Source organism: Ruditapes philippinarum, unplaced genomic scaffold, assembly GCF_026571515.1.
Source record: "Ruditapes philippinarum isolate M1 unplaced genomic scaffold, ASM2657151v2 ctg482_1_1_1_1, whole genome shotgun sequence".
Classification (NCBI taxonomy): domain Eukaryota; kingdom Metazoa; phylum Mollusca; class Bivalvia; order Venerida; family Veneridae; genus Ruditapes; species Ruditapes philippinarum.
The window spans coordinates 232,501-258,255 of record NW_026858977.1 but is presented as its reverse complement, the minus strand read 5'-3'; the positions used below and the strand labels follow the sequence as shown (position 1 = coordinate 258,255).

The 25,755-nt window shown below is 32.7% G+C and overlaps 2 protein-coding genes across 2 annotated transcripts; both read left to right on the top strand.

The window, feature by feature from the left end:
- Positions 1 to 12,088: 12,088 nt before the first annotated feature.
- LOC132754824 (uncharacterized) lies at positions 12,089 to 13,512 on the top strand. The gene is made up of 3 exons (XM_060745542.1): positions 12,089 to 12,236; positions 12,468 to 13,133; positions 13,416 to 13,512. Exons 1-2 carry the CDS (start codon positions 12,188 to 12,190, stop codon positions 13,118 to 13,120), a joined length of 702 nt encoding a protein of 233 aa, XP_060601525.1. The 5' UTR covers positions 12,089 to 12,187; the 3' UTR covers positions 13,121 to 13,133; positions 13,416 to 13,512.
- Positions 13,513 to 19,211: 5,699 nt separating this feature from the next.
- Positions 19,212 to 23,150, top strand: LOC132754843 (acanthoscurrin-1-like). Its single transcript, XM_060745569.1, has 3 exons — positions 19,212 to 19,426; positions 21,814 to 22,455; positions 23,044 to 23,150. Exons 1-2 carry the CDS (start codon positions 19,369 to 19,371, stop codon positions 22,440 to 22,442), a joined length of 687 nt encoding a protein of 228 aa, XP_060601552.1. The 5' UTR covers positions 19,212 to 19,368; the 3' UTR covers positions 22,443 to 22,455; positions 23,044 to 23,150.
- Positions 23,151 to 25,755: the final 2,605 nt, after the last annotated feature.

Below are 25,755 nucleotides of genomic sequence, written 5' to 3'. Positions count from 1 at the left end.
TCTCAATATCTAGCCTTATTTTTGACTTTTCAATTTCAAAGTTCCAAATCAAACCCATATTGTACTCGAAGTAAAGGTATGTTTGATATGCCAAAAAAATGTATATTTAATTTACTACAAAACACAGATGGTTTTGTGTGTCTTCTTCAAGTTAAAATGTTTTCCCTAAAGAAAGTGTTGTGTGGATTATTGTATTAATTAGACACATTTTACATACTGATGCTTATTTATGTGTGTTACAGGCAGGAAATAAGTGTACGTCGGATTGTTAGTAGAAGGTAAAAGAAAAGCAAAATAGTTCAAGCATCATAAACTTGCTAGAAAGGTGAGACTGGAAATGTATTTAGTCATGGTTAGAATGTTTAATAGTAAAAATAAAAGATAATGATTAAAAATTAAAAACACGGCAGCAAAACTTATGCAATCTTACCCTTCCCGTTGAGTTATTTTTAAATTGGGGGAGGGGGAAAAAAAAATAAGGGTTTATTCCTGATAATTTTTGAGGGGAAAAAGAGTACTTATGGGAGCCCGGGGGAAAACCCGTATTTTTTCGTAGGGATAGGGGGTGTATATGTATGGATAATCTATGTTGGGTTTGGGCATATGGTGGGAGATTAATTGCAATTAGGTTATGGTATATCTTATAAAATATGATGAGTCTACAGTCGAATCTGCGATGTTCAAGGGATCGCCAGTCCAGTTCTTCTTGCATGGCTGTGACGCTGGCGAGTGGGGAGAAATCCCTTTTTACTAATCGCGTGGCATGTCTTTGGATCATCTCAACTTTGTCAAAACTCAATATTGGTTTAAGTGTTGAACAAAATATTGTAGATATTAACCTAAAGGCAAAACAGGCTTGTTTTTAGTTGTTTTTTTTCTATTTTTTAAAACCTTCCCCAACCCAAAATTTGTCAATTTTTTTCCTTTGGGGGAATTTTAGTGGAAATTTTACCCTGCATGTTATTTTTTTATATTATTTTTATTGTACATCAGGGTTGGGGACTATTTGCCATAAAGCTGAAAAATTTTTGCTTCTTTTTATTTTTTGGGCCCTTATCAAATAAAGCAATTATTATCTTGTATCAATAACCTCTGTTCCTCTCAGAACAACACCTTTTGGAGAACATTACTTTGGTTGTTGCTTTGATGTGTTGCTCTAAAGACCGTAATGTAATTGAATAGCGATCAGGTCAAAGGCCACATAAAAGAAGTAAATTTATGTTTCCGGAAAATTTTAGGATTTTTTTTTTTTCAAAAAAAAAATAGTGTTAACGTTTAATTCTTTATTTATCAACTTTTGAAATATGTGCATTCGGAGAAACTTTGGAAGAAAATAACGATTTTAGAAAATAATATTTTTTGTGTCCCATAAATGTTTCTTTTTACCAGCAATTAGAAATTCGATGTTTGGTAGAGCCATGGATGGCATGTCTGTATGTTAAAAAATGAAATTTAAATATATAACGCGTGTTAACCATGCATGTGATGTTGGTACATGTATTATATTGAAAATTTAAAAGTCTTTTAAATTTTACAAAACTAGCCAATGATACATGAATACTTTAGTTGTATTGACCACAACTAGCCAATGATACACGAATACTTTAGTTTTATTGACCACCACTTGATTCCCCTTTTTCGTAGTAATAAAACATTGAAAGGTGTATCATTATTAGAGGAAGAATTAAACTAGTAAAAAATGATTATCAAAACTATAATATTATTATGATGTGTGACATAGATTAAGATGTAGAAAATTGGGCGAATGCTTAAATGTTAGACATAATATTTACCAACTGGAAGAATATAATCTTTTTATTTATTTATTTTTTATCTTATTTTTATTTATTTTTTTGAAAGTCCGATCGATAAAATAAGTAAATTTTGTGATAAAACTATAAATTCGCAGAGTAATCCTGTGAAACATGTAATATTTCTTTTATACGCAATGATAATTTAGAAACACCTAGATAATGTTGAAGTTTTACAGCCATTTTCAGCTATAAGTGTATATATATTATATGTTGCTCGAAGTGCACATGCTATAACTTTGTTAATTTGTTTCTTTGTATAGATGTTTTTGCGTGGGTCAAGGGTCTTAAAGCGAAATAAAGTATTGTATAAGGAGGTAACTGTTCTACAGAGGGACAATCTTCTGTGGCTAAGCTGTTCTACCTTTCGTGCCCTGATTTATATGTGTTTCTTTTCTTTGATTGAATAAAAACTTAATTATATGTACATATTATATATTAATTACTGCTCATTAAGCCCTCTGGTGTGTGGGGCAGCTCATTGCTGTTCCTGTAACCTTAGTTCTTTACAAGTGAGAGTTGTTAGGCATAAGCTAGACCTTCTACGTGAAGGGTGGGATTTTCCATCCCTTAGATGATTGCTTCTGCTAACGAGTTCCATCTACCCGGATTTTTTGTCTGGATTTACTTCTATAGCCTTTGACTCAATTGTCTTATCACATGTAAATGACATATGAATAGAAATATTTCATTTTTTATAGAAAAGGTAATGTTTTTATTCCCTACTGATTCGTAAAAATAACACTAAAAGAATGTATACTGTATACATTAGATAAACATTTGTTCCAAGTTTAAAGAAAATCATTCAAAGGATAAGGGATATATTATGCGGACACGAAATCGTTTAAATATTTAACTTTGGCCTCCAGGAGTTACCTTTACATTGAACCGACATAGCCGTGACTTGGGTTCTGCACATTGCCTTGTTGAAACGAACATTTTTTGCCAAGTTTGAAAAGAAATCCTCTAAAGAATATGGGATATGTAGAGCAGCACGAAATATAAGATGTAACAATGCACTATTTATATAGAGACAAAATCTATACAATATATCTAGACAATATACATGCATTTACTTTCAGTAAGACAAGAGATAAGTACTGTATTCAAAGAGCCGAATAAAACCATTTATAACACGCCTTTATGTTTACACAAGTTTTTGTTGTTGTTAATTTTTCTTTTAAATATAAAAATGCATTCATTTGCTAGAAATGATTATTAAGTATTTTGTGAGAGAAAAAATAAAATACTTTTGGTCATTAAAATAAAGCATCACATACCTATGCATACCTTATTCGAAAAAACGGTGTGACATGGTCGTGATTATATCATGCTGATAATGATTATCAACAACACAGGGATGCTAACATAAATTTCAAAGTGGTTGCAATTCATAAAGTGAAAATTGCAAGTATATAAAGATGTATGATAAACAAGATCAACAAGGAAAGGTGGCGTTCAACGAACGCAACCCCCCCTTCGACCCAGCAACAAGAACCTGTGGCAAGGAGCCCAGGCAGACCCCAAACAAAAAAAGGACAGGGCACAAGACAGAGCACGGACAGGTTAATCATTAAAATGATAAATAATTTGTAACTGATAAGGAATTCAAAGAAAAAAAAAAAAAAGATTGAAGAATAGGAAATAATTTGTAACTGATTAGGAATACAAAGAAAACAAAAAAAGGATTTAATAATAAAATATGATAACAAAAGGTGAAATATAGAACCAGAATTTTCAACATAGCAAGAAAAGAAAAAACGTGCATAATTTCCATACTGCCATCTATCCATATATCAAGTTTCATAGAAATATTTTCAGTTGTTTTTGCGTTATATCGAGGGATCCAGTTTTGTGGACGGACGGACTGACTTACGGACTGACAGACGGACGGACGTTCTCACAGGACAGTAATTATGTGGCTACTCTATTGTTCTTTCTATTGTTCTTTTTAGCCACACAAACGAAAATAGCCACATTCGAAGCATTACGGAATGAATAACATCAAAGAGAAAGAACAGTTACCTATTGTCCCTCTAGCCACATAATTACTGTCCTGTGAGTGCGGACGGACGGACGGACTGACGGACGGTAAACCTAAAGCCCCCTCCGGTAAACCGATAGGGGACTAATAAAAAAAACAATAAAAAACGAAATAAATGATAATTTTCAATTATGTTTCATTTTTTTTTATTTTTATTTTTTTTGAAATGATAATGATGATGACTGACGATTCTGATGAATACTGAACGATGATTGTATATCATACTGTAGCTGTATTATTAAAAGGAAAATTTTAAAAAATCACATGCTTCTTTACCTTCAGTCTATGAGCACCTGTGTTAGAGGCTGTGATAAGAAGTTGCTGAGAAAACTATTACGAAAATTTCCTACCATTAACCAGTAATTTCAAAAATTTAACTAAATCGGTAAAGAGGAAGCGGATGAGAAACAGACCTGAAATCGAATCCTACGGTATGGGACCATTTGTCAATGCTGTATGCCAAATATCAAGAGGCTGTAATAAGTAGTTGCTGAGAAAACTGTTACGAATATTTCCTTCTATTGAACATTAATGTTAAACAATTATCTAAGTCGCTTAAATGGAAGTGGAAGAGCAACAGACCTGAAATCGAATCCCACGGTATGGGACCGTTTGTCAATGCTGTATGCCAAATATCAAGATGCTGTAATAAGTAGTTGCTGAGAAAATTGTTACGAAAATTTCCTTCCATTGAACATTAATGTTGAAAAATTATCTGAGTCGCTTAACAGGAAGTGGATAAGCAACAGACCTGGAATCAAATCCCACGGGTATGGGACTATGGGTCAAATATCAAGAGGCTGTGATAAGTAGTTGCTGAGAAAACTGTTAAGAAGAAAATGTTTCTCCGCCCGTCCGCCCGCCCCCCATCATTCACCATACTATAATCTGGGTTTGCACCTGTTAAACCCGGCCAAAATGCTGATACAGGACTTCCTTTTTTAAAATTCTCATATTTTGAAGCTTCTTAACGACATACGACAATAACAAGGCTCCCTCACGTTCTGTCCAATTTTAAGGCAATATGTTTGAAATTTTACGGCTAAAATAAGCAATTGTAGGGTATAAAATAGAATGTTTAGGTCTAAGATTTTGAATTATATTACAAACCTATGGCCCTAATGGACCATGATATGGAGTAACATTAGCATATTTGACACATAAGTAACTCACAAATAATGTTCTTGTTTAGTAGATTAGTTTTAGCAAAGGTTTCTGCTAGTGCTTCATAGTCATTATGTGTTGTTGGCTGCACCCTGAAATAACTGAATCAGATATTTTGAATTAACTGGAAGAACCCATTAAAATGAGGACTGATCTGTTTACCACCCTGACTGAGAATTTAACCTACTTATGATCTCCTCATCTCCCTTTAAACCATCATATTTCACGCGATATTTATTTACATTCTAGAACAACCACTAAAATATTTAAACGAATAAGAATAAGGAACTGCAAATGCTTTCAGTATAAATAATACATTTGACTAGAATATGTATAGCTGGCAAACAATACATACAAACTACAATGACTAAAATATGTAAGAAGTGAAAATAAACATTTTCTAGGTAAAGTTTGAATATCAGCATATTGACTCCTTTCTTTGTTAATTTTGGTGAATTAAGTCTTCTAGAGAACTCCTCAATCAGCCTATTCTGCTTTGCATATAGCACCTCCTTGCTCTTTTTGTTTTCCTCAATGTGGTGTCTTGTCTCCTTCATTTTATTACTTGCCACATCAATGAAGCCTTATATAACCCCAGCTTCATCAAAGTCTTTTTTCATAATTGCCTTTTTTAGACTTTTCATTTCCTTGATTAGCAGTTTTTTCAGCAGATCATTATTCTTATCCATTTGGCTTGTCAAGGCCAAACAGTGTTTTTTCTCTTTTTCCTTCAGGGACTCTTTCCTGTTTCTCATTTCCCTTTTGGTTCCTTCAAGCTTTTCTTTTCCTGCTAGTGTTCTCAAGTCTTGTCTTGCCTTCAAGTCCTGTCTCTGTGACGTTCATATCTGCAACCTATCTCCCAATAACTTTCACCGAATCCTTAACTCTTCTAAGGCCATTCACGGATGAATCAGATAACAATGTACTTTCTTTTATAAGCATCTTTTTTTTCTGATAGACTTCTCTCAACTTCAGCATTTCCATGAACAATGCATAACACAGCTTTCACTAGTGGACCGTGAACTTTATACTTTGATGAACTGTCTTTATTTGGAGAACCCTGTTCCAATAGTCATCAACACTATAATCCTTCCCAGTTTCATAAGATTTGGATCTGTCAGTTGATACATTTTCCATTCATCTGTTACCTGGGCAGTCTCATTTTCATTCACAACCTAAGGCACACCTTAAGCAATTCTTTTTTTTTCTTTTCCCTGCCTGAGATTTCTATGAGTGATGGTGTAAGCTTATCAGACCTATTAATATCTCATTGTTAATACTTGTTTCTTTGCATTGCACTTCTGAAGTTGACGTAACACAATCTGATTCTTTGATATAAAGGGAGTCAGAACACAGGGTTAGACCAGATGTGTATTATGTCAACTTTTAAAGTAACAAGGAGATACTTCTGTTCTATTTGTATACTACACTTTCAGTAAAAAAGCATTTACTTCTCACTCAGACAAACTTAATTGGGAGATATGGCTAAAAAGAATCAATATTTACCAAAAACAACCTGAAGAAATGGATTTACTGGTCAACTGCCTTTAACTGCCTATGTGTGTTATTGTTAATGTATCTACTTCAAACTTCATATATATATTTCTTAACTATATTAAAACAAAATTACAATGAAAACATTATAAAAATGTTAATAACAAAAGATAAAAAATGAATTTAAGTGAAAATTATTGCAGTTTTAGGATTTCCCTTTGAATTTTCCATTCATTTAGGAATTGTAGCCTGACTGAAATATATGACTTTTTAAAGAGTTTTTTTTCAGATTTTGAATTGGCGCTTGTAAACTAACAATATATTCAGGTATTGGGTGTGTTCTCGAATTCCCACTTAACACGACAAAAATAAATGAATTCCGCTGTGGCAGTATCGCCTTTACATTTTAAAACACTTTATCTTTATTTTAATTGACAGCCACTAAATTTGTTATATTTCATTCCTTCAGAGACCTTTTATAGTCCCGAGGTATATGTCACTAGAAACAAGATTATTTTTTTTACAAAAGAATTTAAAAAGAAAGCAACTTGGAATCTTTCGGATTTAAAGTGTATCTTTCGGATTTAAAGTGTATCTCACGAAACTATTTTCATCTGGCTTGTGCTTAGGACTGTCTCAAAGAAGAAAATTCTGGCGTTTTCTTCTGCCAATGTTTTAAGATTAGTTGAACATAACGAGACCCCTTATAACGCTTACGATGCCGGAGACTCATTTGCATGAAAATATCGAAAAACACCAAATAAATAGAACCCGAACTTGCTTGGCACTCTCAGTGGATAATGTTAAGTGTTCATGATATTATGTGATTATAAATGTGTTTAACTGATATGAATTTAATTATTTTCATATATCTATGCATATTAATGAAGCATTTATCTATGATTTATTGTACATGAATACGCCAGCGTATGGTATACGGCAACATATCTTGCAGTGTTTCATAAATGATGTGTCACTAGAAACAATATTATTTTTTTTACAAAAGAATTTAAAAAGAAAACAACTTGGAATATTTCGGATTTAAAGTGTCTTTGGTTTTTTTCCGCTATATTATTGTCAACTATATTCTCGATACAAGTTTGCTTATTTAGAAAGAAGCATGCGAGAGGTCTTTTTGCACCTGTTGAAGATTTGTTCATTTCGAAAATATTTGGAGATATAAATGGCACCAGAGATTTTCCAATACGGGCATAAAGTATGTTAATCAAAAAATTTTAAGTCCCAGATTTACATTTATAATGTATATATCATTTTATTGGAATAAACTATATAAACTGCTGCATGCCTCCAACCACAATATGGCAAAAACATTAAACTTAAGAAAAAGTTGTGTCATTTTCGCCATTTGCGCCAAAAAAATCTCCGTTACGTATTTTAGTCATACCAGTTCAAAAGTGAATGTAGCAGCAAATTTTTGGTACACCGTTCACTCGGTCATATGATGGTGCTTCCTAATTTTCGGAACATGAAATAGTAAAACGCTATTCAGAAAACAAATATCCAGTTTTACAGTTTAAAGGATTAAAAATGAAATGAATCATTGCTCGTAGTGTTAAGTAACGTAAATGATAATTTCCGATTTTTCCTTGTACCGAATTGTTCACTTCGATGTTTATTTTTCGTTTAAGTTAAGTCGTTTTTTGAGGCGGAGCATGCGCATAACATTTTTGTAGACTGATTCTGATGTTTTAAGGCTTAAAATGCGATGTATTAGCTTCAATTTGAAACGCAAAAATGGATGCCACCAGCAAGCATTCTCAACACTGCGGCGAGGTCTGATGACCTCTCCAATAACAATTTTGAAAAAAATAAGTAAATGTTTTTAACCCAAAAATTGTTAATGACCACAAGTTTTCAGAATGTCCTTTTTTATATGCAAAAGGTCGTTTAATTCCGTTTTAAAATGTCAACATTTCTTAACTGTTAGAAATTTAATTAAACATGGACTTACGACATTGAGCTATAAAAACGCCTTGAAATCCAAATAAAATGTGTATTTGTCAATTCCAGCACATATAATTATAATATATAGAGGATATTTGTTTGTTTGTGTGTGTGTAAGATGAAATTTTATTTCATCGAGTGGGCTTTAAAAATAGAATTCTCACGAGTGGCGTAGCCACAAGTGAGAATACTGTTTTTTTTTAAAGTTCACGAGATGAAATAGAATTACATCTTACACAACAAACAAATAAAATGTTCTTTTTCTTTTATGATTAAAAACAAGTTAAAACGAAATGTTTTTAATATTAACGTTAATAATAAAATCTGTTTTCCCCATTGAGAGCCTCATTTTAGTCGAATTTCTCATTAAATACAAGAAGACTTAGGTTGAAAAATAAGTTCGGCAATCAACGTTAAACGGCGGTGATATTATTCATATTATTTGAAAAAATATGAATGATCGCTTGTTTTTATAATAAAAACAAACAATTTTAGTAGGAGAAAAAGTCAAACCATCCATCCATATTTCTGTTACTGATTGCGAATTAATATTAGACCTGGCTTTGTTAAATGTAAGCGGCCGCCATCTTTAAAAGTTGTGTATTTCACGAGAGGAAAATAATTGTGGTTGATTCAGACGGATATCATTTGGATTTGTTAGTCAAACACCTTTTTAAAAGAAAGAAAACTTATTTGAGGATTGAAACAGACAATAAATAAGTGTTGACAGAAGTGTAAACATTCAAAAAGCGGCTAGGAAATTGGAAAACTTGGAATTGTTGGAAGGCTGCCTAACGAACGCTGGGCTGTTAACTTATTCTTCGGGCTGATGGCTGTCATTACTTTTCAAGTTTTCACAAAGCATACGGCAGTTATTGCTCGTAGGATACTTAAATATGCCCAAATGTCATCAAGAGCAGTTTTGCATGTGAGAAGAATGTATTTTTCAGACTAAAAATGAAACAAAAACAAATAGAGACGATATTTGGTGATTGGTAATTTGAATGAATATAAGTAAGTTTTCTTTTTTTATTACTTTTGACATTTAAGTTATTCATCAATTTCAGCTATGTTTTCCTCTGAACAGCCTGACATTGTCAGAAGTGTCAGCAAAAATAAAATTGAGGAACCACATGGGGAAAATCTTAAGAAAGTAGTTTCGTCATTGAAAAGAGTGAAATTATATTTTCATAATTTTCACTGTAAAATTATCAAATATAATTTTCACGGATAAAACAGTAATTCACTGAAAAGCATTAAATAAACATGTATATCATTGTAAATTATATAACTGCCAATATATGCCTATGATGACAACCTTTCTGAAGACAAGTAAGAAAATAGGTAATATGCACCCATACAACATTCTGTAAACCGGGAAGACGTTAAACATGTACGTTGAAGGTGTATATTATAATTCAACATTTAACTATGAAAGAAGTCATTAAACAGCAAAATGAGCACAAGTAATTAGTGTCATTATCAAGTAAGCGCTGAACTTACATTTCATCATATATAAAATAATCCAAAATAACCCACGCATTCGGAGATGTCATTTCTTTGCATCAATACGTTGTTTGGTTAAATGATTGTCTGCGATGTTAGGTCAGACTACTGTATAAATTTTCCCATAGACGTATATTAGAAGAAATGGCGTCTTAATCTATCTTAAAATTGAGTATATATGCTACGGAGAATGACATGCCTGACACATTAAAATGATCTTGTTTTATAGGATTGACCGCCCACATTGTCGCCAAATATGATTACCCCACTTTACACTGAGATTTTCTGCTGGTCACAAGAGGACTGGCATGTTCGTTTTAAATGCAGATATGCGAGTGAAAAAAATATCTTAGAAACAGTTCATTGTCTTTAAAAAAGAATGTAAAAATAGTTTTTATACTTGTAAACATCACATTTTTGTCCAATCACCAATTGAATCTTGTGGTTTTCCCTGCACATTTTGCAGCCAAATTGTCTGCATGTTCCAGTTTGACACATAATTATTTACATTGCAATTACTTTCGTTGAAAACGGATGTTCACTTTTTGACTATTCAACAAAAAGATATTTTATACGCGAAAAGCACACCAGGGTGCGAACAACTAAATTTTATGAGTGTCATAGTTACTCAAGAGAAGAAATTGATGTCCTATCGGGTTTTAACGTCGAAAGTAAGAATGAATCGAGAAAAAAAAATGACGTCCATTTTATTTCATTTAATTTAGAAAATAAACCACGTGACCCGATTTTATACTGTTAAAACATACTGTTACCTATGTAACAGTACAAAATTCTTAGTCACGTGGTACACTTGCATTAACAGTAAGAATAACTCCCAGAGGCCTATGGGAAATTAACATTACGAAAAAAGTGAGGGGTAATGATATTAACTACACTAGAAATACGTAAAACAAATCTAGTATATTAAACACGAACATAGGATAATCAAACATAATAATTTGAAAATCAAAGTACAAAGATGGCTTTCTGTTACTTTGTTCTCTCTTACATTCAGAGACTGAATAATATATAGCTCCATGACAAAATGTGTTAACTTATTGTGAAAATATACGCAAAAAGCATCGAAAAAAATAATACGTGGCACGCCAACAGATTCCACTTAAATATGACCTACATGTATATTTTAACAAAACCTCGCTTCTCTTGTGTTATTTTAAGCATTGTTCCTTTAAGTATGACTTAGAAGGCATTGATACTAAGACCGTACTTTATCAATTAAATTAAATGATTTATACCGAAACCATTGGGTTATAATATATAAAAAAACTAGTGTAAATGAAAATAAAACAGTTGTGGCTTTTTTTTCCTTCAAAATCATCAAAACAAAGATAAACAATCTACCATATTCTTCATCTTATGTCATATAATGCAATATAAGGTAACAGTCATGCAAAATGCTGTAGTTGGAATCTAACCTTTTTAACACATACATGTATTATAAATAATCTTTTCATAAGTAAAAATGTACTACTATTTAAGATCATGAATCAATACTGGTGTTGTTTTAATTTTATATTTAATCTACATTTATTTTAGATTGCAAATGAGATAAAAGAAATTGTAATTTTCAATGACATATAATTACTTTTATAAAATTTAAACATACTAAAAGATAATTTAAACTTTATATTTAGCATACAATCTTTATTTTAATAGAAATTGTAAAGATGTAAAGTTGTTCATAAAACTACTCAAGAACGTGCATTAATCATGAACTATAAACTTTTTTCCATACATTTTTCCAGTTATTTGATGTTTTGGGGACAAAAAGCATGCACGATTAGATGGCGTGGCAACACTACAACTGTTAGAAATTAACAGATAGGGTGTGCTTTATATCAATCTTTCCCGTATCTTAGTGATTGACATTTGCTGATTTATGTAAGGTTTCAAACCGATCAATTTATATTTTTTCCCAACAACATCCACAAATTGGAGTATGTTCTTAGCCTTAGTATTCCACCACGCGCATGCTCAATTGAGCCATCCATCATGAGTACCATCCATTGCAACGTCTCTCACATTATATGTCAACTAATTAAAGAGAGGTTAACTTTAATCTACTTAATTTTATATATTTCTTTTACTTTTTTATTAATTTTTATAAGCAAAGATACTATATAAGGTGCACCATTTCTTGCTCAATGCAGAAGTCTGTCGATCTACATAATAAAACGTCAAAATGAAGGCAGTTTTCTTCCTTCTTGTGGCGCTATTTGTCGTCGTAAACGGTAAGATCTTTATTACTACTTTATTGTAAGATACGGCACATAAAAGTTTCAAAACTGGTACATTTCAAATATGTCCAGTGTAATACATGTTTATGAGTATAATAAATATATTTCTATTTAATTTAAGTAATTATCAATTAAATTGCGTTTCTATTTTATATTGTCAGACACGTTTTTACTAAAGCTGCGTTATCAACTTTCTCTATGCTATTTACTCATTACTACTAATAGGGCGAGGAAAGAAGAACCATAATAAGAAACATCCGTGGGGAGGCGGCGGAGGCGGTGGCTGGAGAGGCGGTGGCGGCTGGGGCCGTGGCGGAGGCGGAGGCGGTTGGGGCCGTGGCGGAGGCGGAGGCGGCTGGGGCCATGGCGGAGGCGGAGGCGGTTGGGGCCGTGGCGGAGGCGGAGGCGGCTGGGGCTGGGGCGGTGGTGGCGGTGGTGGTGGTGGCGGTGGTGGCATGTACAGTGGATACAACGGATTTGGTGGAGGAGGAGGAGGAGATGGATATGGGTATGATGGTGGATATGGATTCGATGGAATTGCTGGAGGGGGAGGAGGAATTGGCCTTGCTGGAGGAGCAGGAGGAATTGGCCTTGGGGCAGGAGGAATTGGCCTTGCTGGAGGAGCAGGAGGAATTGGCCTTGGGGCAGGAGGAATTGGCGGTGGCATTGGGGGATTTTCACCAGGTGGATTCAATGGCGGGGGAGGTGCAGGACTATATTCCTACAGAGGTCGCCGTCGTCACTGGCAATACGACAGATGCAAGTGTCAGAAAAGATGCCCAAAATACAAAATATACGTCGGCACATGTAACCTTTGTAAACGATGCAAGATGGTACTGTGTTGTAGATATGTGAGCAGAAAATGGGGCCTCGGATAAGTTAACCTGACCTGTAAGTCATTATTTTATACTTTCAAGTAAAACATAATAAACAAAGATAATTTTAATAACGAAATCACGTATGATATTTTCTCATACTGATTTCTATTAATTCAATATTTCCGTTTCTTATTGAAAAATTTAACAGTGAACCGATTTATTGTATTATACATATGTGTATGTGTGTTGTAAAATCTTTGTAAACACATATTTACATATTTCATTTAAAGGACTTAAAATAAAGATGACCGTTTTAAATTGTTTTGTAATTCAAAAGGATTCTTTCATTTTTCAGATATGCGTGAGGACAGAGAACGACTTTTTTTGAAAACGGACTTCGATTTCATATGTTATTTAGTTTATTCATGCAGTAAATAAAGCTTGTAACTTGCTACGTGTATTATTATTATTATTATCTATCCATAAGGCTTCATATGAAATCTCCATCGCCACGAATAATGTATGCAGAAGCTTAGTTATTTTTTGAAGACGCAAAACTCTGAACAATGCCGCCACGCCAATGTATATCAATGTATGATATTTGGTAAATTAATAGAAATTACGAACAAATAAATAAAGCATCCATACCAAACAGTTTCAAATTGTAGGTGCACTTTAATTAAGTTAGTTAGTGAGAGATAACGGAAAGTATAACACCCCTCACCCCTCCTAGCACCGCCTTAAGCGCTCATCCCTCCTAGCACCGCCTTAAGCGCTCATCTCTCCTAGCACCGCCTTAAGCGCTCACCTCTCCTAGCACAGCCTTAAGTGCTCACCCCTCCTAGCACCGCCTTAAGCGCTCACCCCTCCTAGCACCGCCTTAAGCGGAATTCAATCTTCAACATTAAGTATTTAAATCAAATATCTTCAATGACATAAACAATTATAACACTAGAATGATGTCCTCGGCAACTTATGCTAAACGTCGATTATTCCATATCTTCATGTAGTTTTTATACATATCCAAATAATGACATTAGAATAACTTGAAACATGATTACTTGAAACAAGTATTAAAATAAATAAAGTGCAAATATGAACAGCTAAATAATGTTCAAATACTGGTACAAAAAATGTTATGTCTATTACATATGGGTTTAATAAAAGATATGTTACAGCAGAAATTAGACAATGTTTTAAACTGTTTGCTAAATAAAATGATATTTAGACTCATCTTCTTGACAATGTTGAATATAATCCTAATTCCAATGTGAAAATATTAGTCGAACACCATAAAAATTGTTATTATTAGGACGTACCATTATAATAATACTAGATTATAAAAGTTATTTAATTATCATAAATTGCAATTTAATTGCAATATAATACAATTAAAGTATCGACTACAATCTGGTGAGGGGCGTCCGTGGCCGAGTGGTTAAGGTCGTTGACTTCAAACCACTTGCCCCTCACCGCTGTGGGTTCGAATCCCGACAGGGACTTTGGATTCTTTCATGTGAGGAAGCTATCCAGCTAGCTTACGGAACGTCGGTGGTTCTACTTAGGTGCCCGTTCGGGCCTGAAATAATGCACGGAAGGGCACCTGAGGTCTTCCTCCACCAGTTAAGCTGGAACGTCGCGATATGACCTATACTGTGGAACGTGGGTATGGAAATGAGAAGTCCGAATATCGTAGGGCGTTTAAAGATATAAAAATGATGTTTTGAGTTTAAATCTCCATGGATGTGCAACTTTTAGTATGATATTTACCTCCGCAATATGTTTATAGTTTGCCATTGTTCAATTTCTCTTTTATAAATGTATTATCATGTCTTTGAATCATATAAATAATTATGATGTTTTGCACGACTGTAAGGTTAAGCAAAATATAATGGATTTGAATTTTTTAACAGTCATTAAACAGATTTGAATAGTATTTTAATTATATTTGAAACTTTGAACAGATTTCTATGAAATGAAAAATTCAGTTGTTTTTTTTTTTTTTTTTTTTATTCCACCCCCCCCCCCCAAGAGCATTGTTTGAAGCATTTATTTCAATGTTATTGAATGATACATTTACGAAGAGCGGTATTGAATTAAATTATAGATTTATTATAGATCATAAGTAAGAATGTTCAATTACTTTGTAGTCCATATACTTTTATGAAATTAAATAGCGAAATAAAATGAAATGATGAAAAACAATAAAATGATTAACGGTATCAAATATATCTATTCATTCCCAACTGATTTACTTGTTCATATCGCCTTTTTCACTTTACGTTTACTAAATTGCTGGTTTGCGAGAAAAAGTAAAGCTTTTCCTTTATTAACCAACCATGACCAAAGCCTTTAAAAAATCAAGCAAACCTCTTCCTGTTTATAACTTTTCCTTAAATTTTTCGCTTCTTTTCATTTTTTTCTTAATGTCTTGTTTTGGTATCCAAAATGTATAGCCTCTTTTCCATTAAATCTGACTTTGAAAAGTCGTCAAATTATTGTTACTTTCTCTATTAGATACCAAAGTTGAAGAATTCAGCTAAGATATTCTTCAAAACTAATAATATTGTTAATGATATCAACAAATACTTCATTAATATATCTTCGCCTCTGCTTTATATATGGATATTCTCGCTTGCAATGCTCATACTAATCCTGGTCCTTCCTCAATATACGACATGTCCTCGGATTACTGTCTGTCGTCTGATACATGTCCTCATTACGTTAGTTAATTTGCCTTACAACTTCTCGGTGGTTCACTACAATGAACAATGTATAGTGAATAAAGTTGACTTACTTTCATCTGAACTGAATGATGAGTGTAAAGCTAGACATTGAATGTTGATTGTTGATTGTCTTGCTAAGTTATTGCACAAAAATATCACTCGTATATGCATTGTAACAGTGAATAAAGAAAACGTAACTTAATATTTTCTTTATTTAGAAGAAGCTAAAAATATCAAACTTTTCAAACAATATTTTGGCTTATTTATGATCAAAAATACAATGTATCTGCGATCTCATTTCTCCAAATAGAAGTAGACAGAACACATTCTAAATCATTTGGATTTTTCGCATTTTTGAATTGTTATCAGACTCATTAAATGACTGTTCACTACGTGTGCTCTGTTGCGTGTTATTCTTTACGTTAAAGACGGTTAACGTCAAAAAGAGCATTAAATTCTTCTTCCGAAAACAAATCTAATGACGTACAATATATTTGAACGCGTGAAACCATAACATAGTTTAAGGCCACATGTCGTATTTTCTCAATATAATTCGGAGGCATAATAAAACAGGATACTCTCCATTGACGGTAACATATTTGGACTATACATTGCTTTAGTAATCGTATAAGACTTGCCATGCGGTGTACCACTTGGTTCCTCTAGCTGTATATTCAACTTATAATCGTTTGTTGGCATCAAAGACCAGAAAAGAAATGTAAAATCATTTAGGAATTTATGGATTTGATACCTGTAAAGATTTTTTCATTTTAGGAGACAACTGAATTCTGTAAATTCCTATTTATAAAATGATTCAGGACATAAAATATAATTCATTATTTTATAATAAAAGCTTACAAATAATAATGAAATCATTTGCAGCTCTAATTTTCATGACTTCCCCGCCAGTGTCGACACTGGTAAACCTTTTTTTAAAAAAATAAAAATGCCATTTCACAGAAACTATTAAAGCTATTCACTTTAAATATTTCATATACATGTTCACTATCAGATTGTAACACCGTATCAAAGTGGCACATAAACCTAAAACTTCATATCCCCTCTTTATCACCGTACATGTTTTGATGATTAAGCAATAAAATTAAGATAATCACGCGAAATTCTGAGACAAATTATTATTAATTAGACCTATTTAAATTTGATATATTATGTGCCTACAACAGACTAATTTAAGACTAAATTCAAAAAGATGACACAATGTTTGATAACATGAATACAAAATCCCGTTACAATGTCTATGTTTTTTTTTCTTTCTTTCTTTTAAATGTCGCAACTATTTGTTGTTTTCTTTTCTCGGTAATCTTGATTAATTATTTACATTTTTAAAGTTTTCTAAAGTGCTGACTTGGCTAGTGTTAAAAGTGTAATTTCTGTGTTAAAGTGTGTCATTAACAAAAACTACAATTAACATGAAATAGGCTAATGAAATAAAAACTAAACACTGATTAAGCTTGGCAATAATTATATGAAAACGTTGTTGCAATTTTGTTTTTTTTCACTGAACTTCTTTATTGACAAAAGTGTTCAAAGTACATTAATGGTCATGCAATATAGAACCAACTTAACTTTCGCGTGCAGGGCGACCTTTCTAAATATTAAAAGGAAACAATAACGTTATTTGAATAAAGGTGAAATGGCACTGTTATTTAAAAGATAGTTGTCTTCTAAATACAGGGACTTTTGTGTTTCCACCTCAGCTTCTATAGGATTTTTTTTCTTTTTTTTCTCTTTTTTTCTTTTTTTTTTGTAATTCTGTAAGTATATCATACTATAAGTACTCGGACCTTTTAAGTTCAATTGAGCTTTCTTTATAGATCTCGGTCCATTAAACATTCAAACGCATTCGAAGTCCTATGTAAAAATAATTTACTTATGATACTCGTAAAAATCAATTGAGTTTCGATCAAATAAACATGGCTTTATCATTTTCATATCTCGAGTTAACAAGCAGAATGAACAAGTGAATTTTTATTTATTTATTTATTTATTTATTTATTTATTTATTTATTTACTTATTTACTTATTATCCTCTTGTACATGTATACATTGATCTTGATAGCTGGAAACATCAGTAGATGTTTCTAAATTATAATTTTCACCATTTTATGTCTAGATAATGAATTCTACTTAAACCGGTACTAGGGGGTTGTGGACGGTAGTCTGTACTTGCCACTACCTTCGTCAAACCGAGACGGCAACATTTTCAATATTGCCGTTTTAAGTGTTTTTTAGGGATTCCGTTGTATTTTTTCTAGTAAAATATAAGGCAGCTTGCAAAGATGCTCTGGTGCTATCATTTATGATTAATATACATTGTATTTAAAAAAGGTTAAGATATAAGACAAGATTAAAAAAAATTAACTTGATTGTTTTAGTCTCAATCACTCTAACTAGTGTATACATCATAAAACCTACACCCAGATAACAATTTACTTTAGCCACCCACCCCTATGATTAGAATACCATCAAATGTATCTAAAATAGAAAAGGAAGTTCACGTAGCTATGTGGGGGTAAATTACCCCTTTAACATCTTGAGCCTTAAGTGAATAACCTTTGCCACCAGTATAAAATATGAAAAAGAAGGTCATTAATAAAGAACGACATTCAATGGGCGCATCTCCAACAAAAACCCAGCAACAAAGAACGGACAACCGACAAGGAGCCCAGTAAGATAAAAAAAAAAGCGAGGGCCCGAGGGCAAAGCATAAACTTGTAGTTCTAATAAGTAATTAAAAAAAGGTAAATCATAAAAATCTCCAATGTAAATAAAGGGGAAGTACCAAGTGAGGTTGCATACCTATGCAATAGCAGTATTTGTATTTTGATTATCTTAGAATAAACTGTTCCAACTTTAAAGAATAGCAAATCCATAACTAAAATTCACCAGGTTAAGGGTTCAAAGCTTATTTTCTCTTGCTTTGTATAATACAGCAAACACGAGGAAATTATGGGTTCAGGGATTATGGGCTCGAGCCCTTATCGGATCACGACCATGTTTCTTCATATGACACAAGTACTGGTTGGTTCCAGGAAGCGGACTCGAAAGTGATTAATATAAGTTGCAAGAACTTGTTTCGCAATTTGTGTCCTTTGGTGCAGGAATGAATTACATTATTTCTTGCCATGTATTGTTTCCTCTCCCCAGCCTATACAGAAACCACAATTGCGTCTTCATTTACATTCATTTTCATTTTTTTAAACTTTCTATCACTTCCATTTAATTATTGCAATATTTTACAAAAAGAGTTTAGTAATTAATAAAAAAAAAACTCAATTACTTACATAAATAATTCTTCTAAAAATTAAACACTAAGATTAACAAATGCACGTGCAATTTCAGTTGAATAATTTTTCATTCACGTGTAGAAAAAGTAATTCATCAGAGTGCAGGTTTCCCTTTAGCATGATAAATAAGCACATAGTACAAAGGTAGAAATAATCTTAATCAAATGTTACACATTTGTAATCAGTTTTTGTCAAACTGAGATACTATTTAAGCCGCGTCATTTAGTGTTACGGCAGACGGTGGTTTTAGCGTCTCAACGGAAGACAGAGCGTCATGATGAAGACAACTGTTACCATCTTACTCCTGTTGGCGGTGTTTGTCGCCGTTCAAGGTTAGTGCTGTTTTTATAAGAAATAAGTAACGTTTTAGTTGAAATATATTTCATGCAAATGATAGATATATAGGATATTTGTTTGTTTGTGTGTAAGATGAAATTTTATTCCATCGAGTGGGCTTTAAAAACAGTATTCTCACGAGTGGCGACGAATACCGTTTTCAAAGTTCACGAGATGAAATAAAATTACATCTGACACAACAAACAAACAAATTTTCTTTTTATTTTATGCTTAAAAACAAGTTAAAACGAATATTTCTTTAATATTTACTTGAATATTAAAATCTGTTCTCCCCACTGGTAGCCTCATGTTAGTCGAATTTCTAATAAAATACAAGAAGTCTTGTGCTGAAAATAAGTTCGACAATCAACGTTAAATGGCGGTGATATTATTCATTTTATTAAAAATATGAATGATCGCTTGTTTTAATAATTAAAACAAACTAGTAGAAGAAAAGTCACACCATCCGGCCTTATTTCCGTTACTTCCTGCGAATTTATATAAGACCTGGCTTTGTGAAATGTAAGTGGCCGCCATTTTTTAAAATTGTGTATTTCACGGGAGGAAAACAATTGTGTTTGATGCAGAGGGATATCATTTGGATTTGTTAGTCATACACCTTTTTAGAAGAAAGAAAACTTATTTGAGGATTGTTTCAGACAATAAGTGTGAACAGATGTGTAAACATTAAAAAAAGTGGCTTTGAAATCGGAAAACATGGAATTGTTGAAAGGCTGCCATACGAACGCTGGGTTGTTTACTTATTCTTCAGACCTATGGCTGCCATTGCTTTTCAAGTTTTCATATTGCATTAGGCAGATATTGCTCTTAGGATACTTAAATATGCCCAACTGTCATCAAGAGCAGTTTTGCATGTGAAAGGAATTGTATTTTTCATACTGTAAAAATGAAACAAAAAAATTAGAGACGATATTTGGTATTGGAAATTTGTATGAATTAAAGTAAGTTTTCTTCTTTTTGTTACTTTTGAAATTTAAGTTATTTATTAGATTTAGCTTTGCTTTTCTGTAAACAGCCCTGACAATGTCAGAATTGTCAGCAAAAATAAATCGAGGTACCACATGCCGAAAAACTTTAAAAAGTAGTTTCGTCATTGAAAAGTGTGAAATTATATTTCGATAACTTTCATTGTGAAATTATCAAATATGATTTTCACGGATAAATCAGTAATTCCACTGAAAAGCATAAAATAAAAAGAAGAATGTTCACTTTATTTCTATAAATACGGAATTTATTTTCTTCGAGTGATATGATTTTTTTTTACAGTTAAAGTATGGAAAATGAAATACGCATTGTATTTCATCAATATTTCTCAATATTCCATTTATACGTATATATACGTATATTATAAATGTAAATACTTCTTCAGACTATTTCACAAGGTGTTGCATGCCACCATTAGTGACATACTTGTTCTAAATTTCTAAGTAACGTTTAGTTTAAAATGTCCTGATTTCCAAAACGTCACTCATTGGCTATATACCAAAGCTATCTCTTGCGTTTTGGAAATAGGTTCACATATAGTGATATTGTATTTTGTATGAAAGTCAGAATATCACTTTGTCAACATTCTTCCGCCTTTACCACAAACTAGTTCTTTCTTCGGGAGGATAAGCATCTTAGATATTCTAAACATGCTTAAAAATATATTTGAAATTTCTACAGCAGTACAAAAATCTATATATTTCTGAGACTTATATTTGCCTGCAGTTATAGTACATTGACTTATATCATTAAAAATGTTAACATCGTTCAGTGATGATACAAAATAATAAATAAATAAATATAAAAAGATAAAAATTATTATATAATGTCATAATTGCACCTTGATAATGGACCTTTTGGTGTTTCTTTATACTGTCTGAGAACAGATGACAACAGTTGAACTGGAAAGGTGCTATTTTTTATTTTATTCATTGTTTACTGCTAAATTACAGAAACGTTTATTTATCGGCTGTGTTCAGTTTTTATTGGAATAATTTTATAAATAAGATTCGTCCACAGGATGTGAAGGCTGCATGTCACTATATTGGTGACACAGGATAATCAAAATGATAGAAATGCATATCTGAATTATCCTATGTACATATAATCCAGGTACTTTAAACCAAGATAGCATATTTTACAAACAAACCTTAATAACGTAACATTAGCATTAATTTATGAATGACAATTCATTTCTTATTCATCTTTATAAAAGATATTATGCATGGCATGAATGGCTAATTACCTTTTTTTTATTTCATGTATAGGTTTTAATTTTTTACGTGAAAATGAGCATGTATGCATTTCGTATCACGCCATCATGGACTTTCTTTAAATATATTATCTATGACATATTGCAATTGTTTGTCATTTTCAGGACATAAGAAGAGAGGTCATTGGGGTGGTGGTTGGGGACGTTACCGGAGGGGTGGTTGGGGAGGCGGTTGGGGAGGTTATGCTGGTGGTGGTGGCGGCGGTGCAGGGATTGGTGGATACGACGGTGGATTCGGTGGATACGACGGTGGATTCGGTGGATACATGGCCGGTGGGTTAGGCGGTGACGGTTACGGTTATGGCGATGATGGCTACGGTGATGACGGTGGATTTGGGTATCGTTCGTACGGTATCTCTCCATATTCTGCAGCCGGTGCTTATTTGGGAGGCGGTGCCGGCGCTTATATGGGAGGCGGTGCCGGCGCTTATTTGGGAGGCGGTGCCGGCGCTTATTTGGGAGGCGGTGCCGGCGCTTATTTGGGAGGCGGTGCCGGCGCTTATTTGGGAGGCGGGGCCGGCGCTTATTTGGGAGGCGGGGCCGGCGCGTATTTCGGAGGCGGTGCCGGTGGCATGTTTTACAGCGGCCGCCGACGTCACTGGCAATACGACAGATGTAAGTGTCAGAAAAGATGCCCAAAATACAAAATATACGTCGGCACATGTAACCTTTGTAAACGATGCAAGATGGTTATGTGTTGTAGATATGTGAGCAGAAAATGGGGCCGCGGATAAATTCACGGCTCATGTAAGTTATTATTGATTTATGTTAAAAAAAATATTTTACGGCATTTTTACTTTTTACCCCTAATATTTTTTTTTTGTTGTTTTTTGTTTTGTTCTTTTTTGTTACTTGTTTCAGACACTAACATGTACTATCGCATCGCTCCTTTTCGGCCGTTTAAATCGGTTAATTTCTTCTTATTAGCGTTTTAACTACATGTATTACTTCATTTAAAATGATCATTTTTAATTAAAACAAAGACATGCATATATTTTCTTTGTTACATATATTTCGTATGAAATATGACAATGAGCAATGTCGGAAAGCGGCCTGAACAATATTCATTCACTTACTATTTATACGTTTTTTCTTTTTTCTTTTCTTTTTCTCATTAAAAGAAAAAATAGCGACATATGGAAAATTAGCAACATGTGAAAAAATTAGCGACATATGAAAAAATTAGCGACATGTGGAAAAATTAGCGACATAGGGAAACATTAGCGACATAAGCAGCAGTTCTCTAAATAATCGGTTCTTGTATGAAGCATACCGCCTTATATAACGATACATATACTTTATCTGATATGTTATACATAATTGTTTTATTTTCAGACATGGTTCACTACAACAACGACTTCCATTTGAAATACGGACTCTGATTATGAAATATATTGTATCTAGTTAGTCATCGTTCAATAAAAATCATAATTTGCAAGCAATGAAGGTTTTATTATATTAGTATCTGTCTTATTTTCTTTACCTGTAAATTTGTAATATAAATGGTACAAATGAAATGCGGACACCGTGCATGCAAAGTTATATTAAAGTGACATTATACCCATCGACTGACTAGGTGAAAGTCAAAATAAGTGTACATTTTGCCATTATTCCGTTAATTATTTTATAATTTACTGCACATCAACGATAAAAAAAACTGACAGACCAGGGAAATTTCAGCAAATATCCGTCGAAATTAACCTGTAACGTACAATTCTTAAAACGAGTGAGACAGTCTTTCTTTATTTTAGGCCTCAATCACCATTATCACAGTCAATCTTTTGAAATATATTGTCAATTCAGCTCAACAATGAAAAATACATAATACAAGTTTGTCCAACATTTTTAACATAATTTTGATTTTGTGCAAGGAAACTGATAAACACCACGAGCAAAGAAAGACTAGAGCATTTTTTCACATACATTCAGTATCCCGAAAAAAAAAATTAAATTTTCTATCACAACCTAAATTCGAACACATTCTTAATTCTGCGGCCCTTTAATCTGCATTTCGTCACATATTGTGTTAACTTCAAGTCCTGCAGAAATGCCATACTTGATTAAGTGTTAGGGTTAACATCCACTCTTTCAACTATGACTTCATTCCTGGAATAAACACGAAAAAGGTCGTACCTGTAATAAACTATCATTTGTCTTAAAATATGATTTTGCCGAATAATAATGCATCATACATACGGCCAAATAAATGATACTATTCAGAACACAATTGCCAATGTATTAAACAAATACCATCTACAACCGATGTTAAACCTTACTATTTATTTGTTAAAAAAAATGCTACAGTTAAAACATTGATATTTGTTTTAGTTTGTAACACATGTTAATAGTAAAATAATTTGTACAATTTAACACTAAAACTTGTCAATGCACTAACCCGTTTTTCATTTTAAAAACTTTAGTTAGAATTAGCTGCACCATCCCATAGCTGATGTCGAACATCGTTGAAAATATTCCCACAGTCAATCGTCTGTCCACCAATGCCTCCATTTGCCTTTCCATAATAACTATCCATATAAACTACCTTTTCCTAGATAACCATTTGTAGAAGGTGTAGATAGTCGAATTTGTAGACCGCTTCATGGAACAAACCAGAAGTACGCTACATAGAACCAACCAGAAGTCGGCTTCATGGAACCAAGCAGTAGTCCGCTTCTTCTGATATACAATCTTTATTTTCCTGATACTATTCTTGTAAAGCAAAACATCATATGCAAACGATGTGTCGGAAGTTATCTAAGCTTATTGAAACACTTTCGAATCCGCTCCTGGAACCAACAAGTACTAAGCAATCAGTACTAAGCAATGCGTGTAAAAGTTTCTTGCTCAATGTAACAACGTGTTGCCACTTAACGGGAGTTGAACCAACACGGCAAGCATCCTAAGATAACTAGTCCTGCCCGTTAACCACTCGTCCATGCCATCGGCTCTAAAATTGCGAGCCGTTTGTGATTCTCCACTTATGGTAGTCTCATTTTTTAATTGAATTATTTCTTATCTGATTATTTATATTCTTATATAGAAGACAATAACAGAACGTGAATTTATGTATAAATTTTATTTCTTGCCTTCCGAAACCGCTAGCAAGTCTTTGTATACAACAACTTGTATCGTTAGCATTTAAAAACATCAACAACAACAACATTTTTTTAGAAAATTCGACATATACAATGCTTTTGACTAACGAACAATGGCACGTGTATTTTGTAATATACATGTAAATACATATATAATAAAAATAATAGTGATCATATATATACACACATATATTTCTCATAATATATACTACAATTAGAATGTATTTATGTAAATGGTTATAGAAAAACAAAAAGTGTTTGTCTATAGTTGAAATGTTTATCTCTGACTGTTAGTTCAGCTTGTTTTATTGGTATATAAAATTGAATACAAATTTGAAATTGTGAAAATTTGTTGTTCTTTTTTTAATTAATAAATCAAATCACCATGATATGTTTTAACATTAATAGAAATTGACAAAAACGTATATATTTCAGTAGTATCGAACAAGATATTAGAACATTTTAACATGACATTTAGAATATATTTTCAAAGAAGAAATACGTTGCTTTACAATCAGTTTGTCTCGTTGTAGAATGTAAGGCAATCAACAAATGACAAAATAATAAATTGCCCATTATTGTAGTAAATATTTGGAAGAAAGACAACTCTTAAAATCATATCGTGGTTTTAGTATAAGATTTATATCCCTTTATCTGCAACACTAAATGGATTAAACGTTGTAAGAGTGAATTTAACATATATTTCAAAAGATTGACTATTCTAGCGGCGATAGAGTTATAATTGATAATAAGAAATGTTTCGGATAAAATATAAAAAAATACTGCCTACAATAATATCAAAAGATTGTCCCACTCTTATCAAATACATACAGAAATTCCCGTTTGCCATGTTGGTTGTAGAGTATTCATTAAAATTAAAATATGAAATTGGAAACATTTATCGGAAAGTGTGTACTTATTTCTTGATGGACATAATGTCACTTTAACCTAA

Bases quoted from the DNA above. Each gene is read 5' to 3' on its own strand.
- LOC132754824 (XM_060745542.1), top strand. From the start codon at position 12,188: ATGAAGGCAGTTTTCTTCCTTCTTGTGGCGCTATTTGTCGTCGTAAAC. The intron at 12,237-12,467 runs GTAAGATCTTTA...TACTACTAATAG, and splicing joins GCTATTTGTCGTCGTAAACG to GGCGAGGAAAGAAGAACCAT.
- LOC132754843 (XM_060745569.1), top strand. From the start codon at position 19,369: ATGATGAAGACAACTGTTACCATCTTACTCCTGTTGGCGGTGTTTGTC. The intron at 19,427-21,813 runs GTTAGTGCTGTT...TGTCATTTTCAG, and splicing joins GGTGTTTGTCGCCGTTCAAG to GACATAAGAAGAGAGGTCAT.